Source organism: Neopsephotus bourkii, unplaced genomic scaffold, assembly GCF_033783945.1.
Source record: "Neopsephotus bourkii isolate Nb327-2 ecotype Australia unplaced genomic scaffold, CSIRO-AGI_Nbou_v1 NB_481, whole genome shotgun sequence".
NCBI lineage: Eukaryota > Metazoa > Chordata > Aves > Psittaciformes > Psittacidae > Neopsephotus > Neopsephotus bourkii.
Window position 1 is genome coordinate 1,172,519 of NW_026900982.1, and position 12,884 is coordinate 1,185,402.

Consider the following 12,884-nt stretch of genomic DNA (forward strand, 5'->3'; position numbering starts at 1 on the left):
CTGCCATTAAGACTATAGTGAAGTAAGCCGTGAGAGGTACTAAATTGTCCTTGAGCCTTCTTACCTTGGGGTGTAAGTTCCACTATGTTGCTGTCCCTTCTTTATTCTGTTTTCCTCATAAGGAGGCCTTTGTGACCAAACTCTACGGGGTTTTTTTTCTTTCCACCTTAATTATATTTAAGATCTTTTCTTCTCCAACAAATACAATTTGAGCTGGCACTCCAGGTTTCAAAGGTAAAAGAATTCATACAGGTTTTTGTTTAAAGACAACAGAACCCCACACCCCCAGAACCAACATCCCCACAAAAACCCTGGGCAGGAAAGAGGAGCATTGTGAATCTGTCAGCCAGGGCCGGAATGCCATATGCTTTCTCCTTCTGAACACCAAAGTCTCCATTGCCTTGACTGCTCTTGGAAAGGTCTTGCTTACTTTATGTTTTGCAAACAAAATCTCTTTGAACACAAATGAATTCTTTACATGATACTGATATACATATGTATACATATACATATGTATGTGCTGTGAGTTTTGCAAACTGAAGATTATAAAATAAAATGTCTAGAATTAACGTTTCCTGTGCTGTGCACCTCTTTAAAAGGTATTGTTAAGTCTGAAGCGTACCTCTCCCTTATGGAATACAGTTGTTATGAAGAGATGTCTAACTGCTGGTGTTTAATTTACCAAATATAATCAAACTGTTTCAGTTGAGGGATAAAATAATGTTGTTCACAGTAAGTTGCTCTTGTAATAGAAATTGTAGCACAAACAGTGTTTGCCATTTTTGTCTTCAGAATGATTGAGGAGAGTGGGAAGAGGAGGAGGACAATGGCAGAGAAGAGACAGCTGTTCATGGAAATGAGTAAGTAAGAAATGTGAAGATATAATATCATTTATTCTTTACTGAGAGCTTCACTTTGATAGTTTTAACAGTTCATTTGCATCTTATTTCTACAACACCATTGCCTCATCTAGTGAAAAGTATCCTGGATGCTCCTGGGTGCTGCTCAGGAGGAGAAAATGAGGTGGGTCACAAATTCATTACTAGGTTTTGTGATGCTCCTTCTTTAAGGAATATTCACATTCCTCGTATATGGCAATATCTAAAGTTTGCGGGCAACTATTAAAATAATTAATGATAACAGGAAGATCGCCTTTTAACTTAAAAATAAGAAAGGCACCACAATGCTGGCTTGACATGGGAGAGGAACAGTTTGAGGGGTTTGGGGGGTTGTTTTTTGCACAGGCACATTCTCTGAAGAAGAAGCTATCATTGTTACAAATATCAAATGCCTGTCCAGAGATACTATAATTTAAAGGAATGAGACATAGCCTTTTATGAAGATATGTGCAGTTAGATGTTAAAGGCTGTATGTTTGCAAGGCATTGTGTTATTTTACCTTCCTATGGGAACACAGGACTGAACTAAACACAAAGTTAGGCAAGTGTGTCCTGTAGTCCCAGTTATAGGCTGGTGAAGGTCTGTCTTAAGCCAATAATATATTCATGCTCTTTTATTGAAGGAATTCCAGAGTAACATTCTTACTGTGGTTATAAGCGGCTTATAATTTCAGGAACAGTTTCATTCCTGGCTAATTTATATCTGCTTCCTGTCATGTGAGAGCAGTCTTGGATAGTATTTCTCCCCAGCTTTGCAGCTTGTTCTGTGTTTGAGTTCATAGCCGGGTCCCTTTGGGCTTGCTCAACATATGGCAGAAGTGAGCTCCTGTGGTCTGCCTGCTGTACACCTTCTCTCCCCTTCTTCTCTGCCTTTGTTCAGTTTTACTTGAGCAAAGGTGACTGAATTGCGTGTGATATCCTGGGAAACCTTATCAGAATGTTTTAAAATGACAATAGTACTTCTCCACTGGAAATGCTTTGAATGATGCCTCAGTGTTTGACAGTTGTCTCATCACTTTCAAGTGTTCTAGTCATCTTGTGGTCATTTAGTGCAGATTGACTTGCTAGTTTTTAGCTTAGGCTAAATCATCAAAAATATTCTGAATTCTTCTGATTATCTTTATACAAGGTATCTTTGCAGCTGTGGTCTTGCTGTTCACTATCAGGGAAAGTGCTGGTGCACAGACATTCTGAATCACCTTTCTCTGTGAGGCTCTTCAGCATATCAGTATGAGAAATCTAAGGGCTTCAAGCTTCACCTGTCCTGTGGTGGAGTATCTCACTGTCAAGTAGACACATAAATGTTTGCCTTTCTAGGTGAGCTTCATACACAGAGATGTGTGATGTGTAAAATCAATGCTTTCAGTGACCATTTGTTGCTGCTCAACATACAAATTTGCTCAAGTGTTCAGATAATTCTTCATGCAAGACAAGAGTAGACCTTGGCATTCACCCACACTGGCCATGCTACCCACAGGGATGGGTGTGTTGGTTTTGCAGTACTTACGGAGTGGTCTGATGGGCAAGAATTCTGTGCAAGCTGTTCAATTTCTCTGAAGTGTAGAAAACATACCGAGTTTACCTTATGGAAGGGTATAAAGAAGATGGAGCTGGACTTTTCTCAGCCCAGTGGCAGAGTACCAGGCAGTGGGCACAAACTGAAACAGCAAATACCATCTACCATGAGAACAAACATTTTTACTGGGAGAGGTTGCTGAGTGAAGTTGTGGAGTCTGTGTTGTTGCAGATATTCAAAACTTAACTAAATACAGTCTTGGGCAGATTGCTGTAGCTGGTCCTGCCTGAGCTTGGGATGTTGATCTTTAGCCTGGCCCAGCCATTCTCTCCATTCTTTCCAGCCTCCACCATTCTGTGATTCTGAGCTGCATAGATTGTCTTGAAAACAGACCCCACTTCATCTTCAGATAGTTTAGAAGAAAGACCTTCTTGAAGCTTTTGTGGTAATGTGATACAGGCAGACAAGAACAGAAGATGGGTGACTTTTTGGTTTTGCTTGTAGTTGTTAAATGACCTTTTATATATGTATAAATATACATGTGTTTTGTATACATATATAGACTAAGCATTTTGTGAAGTCTCATGGTCTCTGAAAATGCCTTCTGTGGTTTGAAAGACAGAAGTATGCACCCTAACTGAGAGCTCTGAAAGAATGTTGCATAGAAAACACAAAATTACCTACTTTGTGTAGCCTTGGATCTGAATACTCCAGCTTGTGTTACCTGGCCAAGTACTTTCCTGCAATATACCTGAGACTAGTTTTCTAAAGATGATACTGGAAAGTAATCCACTTAGGTTTGTTGTACCATACTGTCAAGCAGTACATATCTTGAATGTTAGCTAGTCTAGTGCCACTCTTAGGTCATCTGTTGTGGGGAGCCTTTGGAATCTGGTCAGCCTCTTCACTGGTCTTGAGAGCCTTTTCACCTCCCCTTCTGCATCAGAAATGAAAATGGATAATCCTTGTACATTTCTTTAGAGACACAGTACCTAGGTCTCTAAGAACAAGCTGATGCTTTGGCATTGTGCAGATGCTTTCGTGTTGTGTTTCTGAAATTGCAGTGAAATATCTCAAAGACAGGAATACTTTCTTAAATTTGCATCAGTGAGTCAGTGGGTGAATACATAAAGGTAATTCAAATTTGGTATTTGCAAGTTGGTTTCTGAATTCAGGATGTAGGAGGGAGTAAGTTAACACCTTTGAGCAAGACACACTCCCCCCCCCAGTACACTAATCTGGTATCTTCTTTGGGAGGTTGTGGGTTTGTGGGGTTTTTTAGGTACCTTTTAAAAGTCTGAATTCTTCAAGTCGGTTATCCCTGCTTCTCAGTTCTCCATTCATTGAGGCTCTGGCTTTTGAGGGAAGGACAGACTGCCACAGATCCTGCTTCTGGGCATTCCAGTGGGAATACAAGAGGCACAGGAGCCACGTGCATCAATGCCATTGCCCATGTGCGCGTGGATAATTTCAGTCTACACCTCAGATACATTGATTGTAGGTCACAGCCACTGACGCTGTTGAGATGTGAGCCATTTAAAAGGCATTTTGGTTTATGATTAATGGGATTGACTTGTTGGCTCCTTCCAAATTAAAATGAACAATACTGGACTTTAAACCAGTGTCATTTATCATCCCCACATAATTTATCATCTCTAGTCAGTTTAGAAGGAACACGGGTCTGTTTGTCAGAGAGTTAACATAACTTTCTGAAATTCCTCATGTTTGCAACGCTCAGAGTAGTTGCTGGAACTGGTAGGTGTGGTACAGGCTGGTGACAGGTAATAGCATTCACCTCTTCTGCAATGTGTCATTCTTCAAAGGTATAACACACATCTTGAAGAGGGAGTTTGTTGGTGAAGATATGTTTTTCTTTTATGCCATTTCTTCTGCTGCTTACCTGATCTGAATCTCTTTAGGAAACCAAAAGCATGTTCCTGATGGGTCTGCAGTGCAGGTGGTGGTGGGAGGACTAACCCCCCTCCCCTTACCTCTTATCTCCTGTGTGCATGTCTTCCAACAGCAGAACAATCCTCTTCCTTACCCACTCACTGCTTGATCCTTGCTTTTAAGATACTCATACTAGTGTCAAACTTAGCTCAGTTTATAATATGCTGCTGAAAATCACTTTACCATGAGTTATCTAGTGAAAATCTTTGTTAGGTTCATATGACAAAGACGATGTATATGAAGAAACAATCATACCGGTTTTGAAGTAATTCTCTCAGATAAGCCGTCTGTTACAGAGCAAAGAAACACGCAAACTTTTTTTTATTCATAGGAGCACAGAATTTTGATGTCATCAGACTTTCAACGTATCGAACAGCCTGTAAACTGCGGTTTGTACAAAAGAGATGTAATCGTAAGTTATAATTACTCTTTACCTTCAAAAATTACTCATGCATGATTGTTTCAAATATTCTATCCCTGTTAATTTGAAGTGTAGCAAGAGTAAGCAAACATTTTATCAGACAATGGTAGTTGTAACTTTAATCAGAGACCAAAAAAATATAACAAAAAAGAGACAGCAATCTTTGTCCAATACTTTGTAACATCTTCAGTTTTATTTTTTAATGATTCAAAAATTTAAAATATATGGGCCAGCTTGACGTATTTTGGTTGTCCTAACTATTTGGTGCACGCAGTCTTGAGCTGTTTGAGGTCCTGTTCCATCACAATGTACTACAAACTACCTGACAAGTAGGCACAGGAATGGGTTTGGTGATGCATTAATCCCATCACTGGCATGAAAGTGTCTGGATTTGGTCATGGTTCCCTGTGTGAAATGTGTCAGCTGTGAAGGATTCTTTAAAGTTCATACCATACTAATCAGTGTAAGTTTTGTCATTCTTTTCTGTGGGCCTTTGGCCTTGGGTAGCTCACCAAAGCAAAGGCTTGTGGCACGGGTGAGTAGGTGACACAACTTTGCATTCTGCTACCAGTTGAATTGGACAGCAAAAAGTGTAGCAGAAGAAGTACACAAGAGTTGGTCCCTTCTTTCAGAAAAGTGGAGTTATTGTGTGTCTGGTGTGGAGGAGGAGACAACAGCTGAGCGGTCCTGCAGAGGACATGGGCAACTGTACACTGCAAACTGTATCTTCTCCATACTGCTGTTGGCCCCAGGGGTGTGTGTCTTGGGGCTGTGTGGCAGTACCTGCAGTGCCTTTAGTGTGAAGGATGGATTACAGATTTTTCATTCCTGTGCAGAAGTGTTAGTCTGTGTCTGGAGTTCATACTTTTAAATTAAAAATCTCTCTTAATCAGTAGAGAAGTATTAAGAAATGCTAACTATAGTACATTGCACCTCTTGAGCCCAATTCACTGATGCAACGCATATGCCTCAAGTAACCTTTACGATACATGTAGGCGTAGCTGAGGCTGTACATTTATGGTCTTTGTCTGGACCACAGGGTAATCTGGGGCATATGTTTGGTGCAAATAGGTGCCTTGTCTTTTATCATTGTGTGGTATTTATGTGAAAAATGTAAAGACAAGTTTTATTAAAGAAATGTTAAAGATCACACCTTACTTCAGACCCCTTTTGTTGAACGAAGGTAGCTAACAAAATCTGTGAAGTTAGCAAATCAGTCTGTCCTTTGCAACTGTTGGCTCACGCTCAGTTTAGACTGATGGATTACTGCTGATCCTGTGTCTTCTCCCACTATCATGCACATCTTTCAAGCTTTGAAACATTAAAAAAATATTGTTTAATGTGGTTCTGCAGATGTCATACTGTGGGTTTGGAAAACATTCTGTGTTGTTAATGCTTCTTAAGATAGATGCTAAGATAAGGCAGCTAATTTAGGGAAACGCTTTGGAGTTCTAGGCCTATGTTTACGAAGTATTGTGCTCTGGACTTGGCAACTGGATAAACTGGAAACAGTCACAGTTTAACTGGAACATCAAGTTCCTCCTTCAGTACTCAACTACTAGTTATCATAAGGCTGTTCAAAATTATTGTGACCAGTTTGTAGTGGATTTAGAATGTGGCTGAAGTCCTCAAATGACGCTACCTAACTGCTAAAATGCACTGCATGATGACGGAAGACTGCTTTACTCCTATATGATGTTTTTCTGTCAGAGCACCCAGATGTTTAAGGGTGGGATATAAGTGCCACAAGATATCTGAGCACAGATCTGTTATGTTAAACTAGCTGACACAAACAATGAGTGAATATCAAGAGTGTCTCTCACTTTGAAAACGAAAAGTAACTGTTCTTTCCAAAATAAAAGCTAGCAGTATTTGGAAATAGCACCATAACAGTAAGCTTGCATGCTTTACGAAATAGAAGTTAATTTGTTTTCCTTTGTTTTTAGTTCATCTTGTTGATATCTGGAATATGATTGAAGCCTTCCGAGATAATGGCCTTAACACTTTGGATCATAACACAGAGATCAACGTGTCTCGACTAGAAACAATTATTTCATCCATCTACTACCAGCTAAACAAACGTCTTCCTTCTACTCACCAAATCAGTGTAGAGCAATCCATCAGCCTCCTCCTCAACTTCATGATAGCAGCATATGACAGGCTAGTAACTCCTCTAGTTGTATTCTTAAAACTAATTTTCTCTTTAAGTTAGATGAATGTAGCCAACAACTGCACGAGTCTTTGGCAAACTGTCCACATGCTGTTTCTCGAGTTCATGGAATTGTGTTGTGCACACACAGAGATGTATTTAATATCATAGTAGTGCCTGCAGAGATTTATGTTGCCACAGCAGTGATGCTGTGTCTTAAAAATTGATTTATTAAGAAAGATAGGTTAGTACCTTCTGGACCTTGCAGATTGCTGTAAACTGTGTATTTGAACTGAAGACAAAGTAAAACTGTGCTCTGCAGACTATGATAGAACATAATGTTAACGTCGTGGTGGTATAGCACTGTTTTAAAAAGTGAAACTGTTTTATTGAACCCTGATCAACAAGACTGTTTTATAATGCTACCTTGTTTTGGCAGTCAGCTTGCACCCCCTCTAACATACTATGAGCCCATAAAAGCTAATTCTCATTTCTTGGCTGGAAGAAGCCTGATTTCTTGATCAGGATCCTGTCTAGGTTTTTCCTTGCATACAGGCTTATGAGTTTCTTTCTCAGCCTCTTTCTTCAAGGTTTGATCTACTAGTCTTCCTCAGTAGGTGTGTCTCTGGGGGATTCTCTGATTCCACTGTCAGTTAGCACTCCTTACTTTTTGTCTTACATTTCTCACAGTCAGCTGTTATTTCAGTCTTATCTTTCTTCTGCCTCTCTCCTAGAGTAGAGGACTGCTTGTGGCCAGGACACTGTGTCACAGACTGAGGAGTTTCACCCAAGACAATTTGCAGTACTGAATATGCCCAGTAGTTGTTTTGTTGTGATGTCCAGGCTCTGATCCTTTCCTAATGTAACCCGTTATTGTTATCAAAGGGAGCTAGGTTTCCCCCAGATTAGTCCAAGACTTCAGAATAGTCCCTGTCTCACAAAGGGCAGATAAAAACAATGCAAAGATTAGAGCAGGAAGACTGCTACGACAACAGAATCACATGTGGATTTCTCTATTGAGTTTTCATTTGCTATTAGTTGTGAGACAAGCTGTAAAGGTTAGAGATAGGTCACATTAGAAAATAAAGAATTTAAAAATAGACATGGTCATGTTCTGGGGAGTTGGTTCAAAAGATTGAGGCTTTAGTTGAGACGTTTTTCTCCCTTGCTGCCCTCAACCCTTCAAGCTCTGCCTTTTCTGGAACCCAAGCAGCAAGCTGGATCCCAGCATAGTACAACAGCTTCTCTTTAGCTTCCTCCAGCTGGCACATGCTGCTCAGAGAGCCTGGGATGCTGCGCTGTTGTGCAGTGGGAGAATCGGGAATAAGTGGAGAGGCAGGGCTGAGGCTCCCCCTCCAGGAGTTCGTCAACATGGCAGACATTAACTTAGCCCAGAAGTAGCCAGATGCATGGGAATGGTGGCACTGGGGTAGCTATGTGTTTGCTTGAATGCACATAGTGCATTAAGCTTCTTACAACGCGGTGCTGGTGGTAACATCACCAACATTCCACCAGATAGGTACAGGAATCAAAGATCTGACTAACCTCTTCCCTACAGAAATATTTTAAGAGTTTCTGTTAGATAAGTATGAAAAACACCCACAATAGAATCATAAAATCATACATCAAACATTTCACTGGGACCCATAGAACAACCCTGACCATAGTGCAGAAATGATGGCTCGTGCAGCATCATCGGTGAGTTAAGGAAGAATGGCTGAGGTACAATGTTCTTTGCTGCTTTCTCCTGCAGAGCTTTGCGTAGGTGTTTGACAGTTTGTTCCTGGCCTGCTTTTCCCAATAGACTCTCAGGGCTTCCCAAGGTCCCTGACTCGCTATTGGCATCAAAGAGCTCATTCCCTGGCCCCGTCTGGCTGTGTCAGGACAGTCATTTGTTATTTCATTGTTTCTAGAAATCGCATTTAATTTGTCAGTGGTTTAGTTGCTCCATCTTCTTTTTTCATTTTGAATTGCAGGTATCACACCACGTTGTATACTGACAGTAAAGCAGTGTGCAGTAAGGGGGAGAGAGAAAATGACCAAAAAACAAGTGAGGAAGTGAGTTAGTGCGCAAGGTGTGGAGGGATGTGATTAAGAAGAGCCTCATAGTCAGCACAAAGGGCTCATTTCAAGCATATGTCAGGAAATGGCTGCAGATCAGTGCTGAGCAGAAAGCTCTTGTGCCTTTTCTGGGCAGTTAGCATGACTGGGTGACTCTGAAGTGGCTGTACCTTGCGTGCAGCTTGGGGGACAAACAGGAGGAAATAGTGGTCTGATTTCTCTTAAGAGGACACAGTAGGAGAGCTGACACCACTGGAGTGCTGCAGTGGGTTCTTTTAGAGGGACAGACAAGGAGGGAAGTTGCCCTTTACATGGGAGATTAGCTGGAGTGTGTGGAGCTCTGCCTGGGGATAGATGATGAGCCAGCTTGGAGCTGGAGTCAGGATCAGTAGGAAGGCTGACGTGGACGTTGTTCCTGTGGGTGTCTGCTACAGACCACCTAGTCAGGAAGACATAGAGGATGATGCTTCCTTCAGGCAACTTGAAGAAGCCTCACAGACTTTCTTTTTTAAACAAGTCCTCCAGTTCTGTTTCAAATCCTCAGAACTCCTAATTGTTATAGGAGTTTTAAAATAATACTGCAAGTTTTGCCCTTTTTCATTTCAGTGGGGAATTCAGCAGATTGAATTGCATTGGTACAGAAATCCTTTTTTGGCATGTTGCTTAAAAACACCTCTACCACATTGCAGAGGGAGGAGTTTGGAGGTTTTTCTTGATTAATACAAAATGTCAGCAGAAGCAGTCCTAATATCTGAAGGCACCATACAATACCTTTGCAAGGGCAAGTTTGTGTCCATTGATGACTTTAGTAACTTCTTTTTCCTGGAAATGAATTCAAAGCTGAACTTTAATTTGAAAGAAGAATGTCTTAAAAAGAAAGGAAGGTGCCTGAAACTATAACTTAAGGAGATTTGAATTAACTAGTAAGATTGGCTCAGATAAAAGTGGAGGTCAAGGCTTGAAGAGTGGTTAAAAGGGGACTGAATATCAACTAAGTGGTGGCCTTTGAATCACTGTTGCTCTCCAGAGCTCTTCCTGCAATTGTAGCTCTAGATTTGCCTTGCCTCTGTAGAGGGGATATTGGAAAGATACTTTGAGTCTGTATTACAGAAATAGCATGTTATATTTCAGTCACTTCTCAGCCTGAGAAAGGTTGAGAGCCTTTCCCTCACCATGGAGTGTGAAATGTTAGCAGAAGATAATATTTGCATATTAACTTTGAGTGTGAAAGGGGGAAAAACGTTATTTAGTTGCGTCCTGATGTCTCCATCTGGTTGCTCATCTGTCACTGACATTAGACCTTGTCACTACTTCAAATACCAGGAGCCAATATTTACTTTGAATAATTCTAATTTTAACACTTTCCAAGTGATAGTCATCCAAGTGCAAATGTTAAGTATGCATCTCATTTCCACTGAGAAGTAGTCTGGAGTTTATTCTAGATCCCTTCTAACACCCATCATGTATTTTCCCTGTCATCATATTTTCCGTGATAGTACAAATTATCCTTCCAATACAGTTAATTACAGTTCATTATAGGATCATAGACTGGTTTGGGTTGGAGAGGACCTTAAAGCTCATCCAGTTCCAGCCCCCACCACAGGCAGGGACACCTTCCACTAGACCAAGACTGGCCTTGAACACTTCCAGTGGTGGGGCAGCCACAGCTTCTCTGGGTAACCTGTGCCAGGGCCTCACCACCCTCATAGAGAAGAAATAGTTACTTGAACTTATTGTAATTCTTTTCCTCCTTTTACCCATGGCTTTAACTTTCTTGGTGGATTGTCAGTCTGCCCTGCTGTTGCTATATATAGTTAACCATAATGACTCAGTATGCTTTGCTTTGGCAGTAAGTTGTTCAGAATTCCAACAGCTCTTACTCATGTTTACACTCATTTCTTTTGCCTTACACACCACTAAAGCAATGTTCAACTGACTTCACAATAACACTGGACTTATACCGAGATCACTACTCTGTGGCTATTGTAGTATCATAAAGTGGAGGTTTTCCAAGTCCTGTCTTTAGTCCTATCAATGACAGAAGTTTAAGAGACAGGAAGGTGAGATGCATGCCAAATGGGCCAGCACTGAGCATCAACTGTGCTGTGCTTCACCCCAGCAAACCTCCTCCTGTGGTTCTTGTGAATTAATTCCCTCATCATTTCATCCTTCTTTCTTGTTAACAGGAAGAATACATGTTCCTGTTTTACATATCGTACGATGCTGAATGGGCTTTTGCATACTTTCCATAGAGACAAATTAGTTTTTTCTCTTGCTGATACTATAAAATGATTCCCCAGATGTACCATCTGTTCTGATAGCACAACAGCTTTATTAAATTAAAATAAAGCAATGTTAATTATTCCTGTTCTATGTGGTATAGGATTAAGGATATCTTACGACTTCTCCATTAACTGTCAATTACTGGACTAGTTTTAGAATGAAATGTGTATTTGAACATCAGAGTTTAGATCAAGGAGTGAAAATTTAAAGCAACTTCATGCAAGACAAGAGTAGACCTTGGCATTCACCAAGTGTGTTTTTCATAATTGTGCAAGAGAACTAACTTGATTTGTGATCAGGCACTTGTTAACTGTTCCAGTCTATTAAAAATGTTAGTGTTGTCAGTGGTTTAAAACTTGTTAACTGTTCCAATACCTTAAAAATGTTAGAGTTGTCAGTGGTTTAAAGTTACAGTAAAAACTTTTGGCAGATCTTAGTAGTTAATGGAGGGCTTTTTTTGCATTTCATTCCTAAGCCTCAAGTATTTTTATTACTTCTCATTTTGTGTAGTAATTCCTTACCATGTCATTTTTTCTCCACAGTGAGGGCCATGGGAAGCTGACAGTATTTTCGGTGAAAGCAATGTTAGCAACCATGTGTGGTGGTAAAATACTGGACAAACTCAGATGTAAGTATTTTAAAGAAACCATTTAGGAAATATCTTGTTGCCATGACCGGCCGTGTTTTATGGTATTAAGCTTTGAAAGCTACCCGGTTTTGCTTATTCAGCAGTCTTTATACTGAAATGAACTTGCTGTAGTAATGGTTTTGTCACACATGCCATCTGCTGGCCATAGAACGTACTGAGTTACTGAGTGCGCTTTACACGTACGTTTGGTTGTTTCAAAATGCTTGGGTATTTCTTTAAGTGTAAAACTTAAGGTAGTAATGTCAAATTTGTTGCCGTTGCCCCAGTTTTGAGGATGTTAAGGGGCTTCTGGATGTCTTCTGCCTCACTTGAGGTACTCTGCATCTTCTCATTCTGTAACACCAGCTTCTTAGTTCTTTTTTTACTCTTTTTTTTAATCCTTCTTTCATCAGTCTTTTTGTTTCATGCTTCATGAGCCTTCCGCTGTATCAGTAGAAAATCAGTGATACGGGGTTTGTCCTTTAGGAGTAATTTTTGTTCTGTCTTCCCAGTGGTAAGGTATACTGTGGTTCTGGGTGGTTTTTACTTTTCATTTCCACCCTGAAAAGTTGAGATATTAATTTTGCTGTCAGTGCCAGATTTTACTCTTCAGGTTTTGTCATTTTCACCTTACCCTAAATTCCCTTCATTAAAGTTATCTTGTAGCAATTTGTTCCTCCTAATCTCTATGGCTATCATTCACTGTAAATAAGCCTTTAGACTTTTCCACACTATTAAGCTTCTTTATTATATTTGCTTTAAAACTTGCAAATGTGAAATACTAGTGTGCCAAATGAAACTATGTAGCAGGGTGTGAAAAATAGTGAGAAACTGCATGTACATATTTAATATTAAGGCTGCTCATGTTTCAGTACCAGGAAATGCAGGGTTTTTATCTGGTAGTAACTATAAAATCTGATTTTAAAAAAGCTGCAGGTGGCTAAAGATTAGTGTTAAAGAAAGTAGATGACAGAGGAT

General features: G+C 40.2%; 1 protein-coding gene across 3 annotated transcripts in view; it reads left to right on the forward strand.

Annotated features, from left to right (window-relative positions):
* The window catches only part of DTNB (dystrobrevin beta), a 192,731-nt gene that overhangs the window by 17,512 nt on the left and 162,335 nt on the right, over positions 1-12,884 (forward strand). For 2 of the 3 annotated variants that reach the window (XM_061350227.1, XM_061350226.1), the window contains 4 exons: positions 793-860; positions 4,696-4,776; positions 6,732-6,945; positions 11,821-11,906. In XM_061350227.1, coding sequence (XP_061206211.1) covers positions 794-860; positions 4,696-4,776; positions 6,732-6,945; positions 11,821-11,906 — 448 coding nt within the window. In that variant the 5' untranslated portion in view covers position 793. The remainder of the gene's footprint in view (positions 1-792; positions 861-4,695; positions 4,777-6,731; positions 6,946-11,820; positions 11,907-12,884) is intronic. The other variant, XM_061350228.1, reaches the window with a different exon arrangement.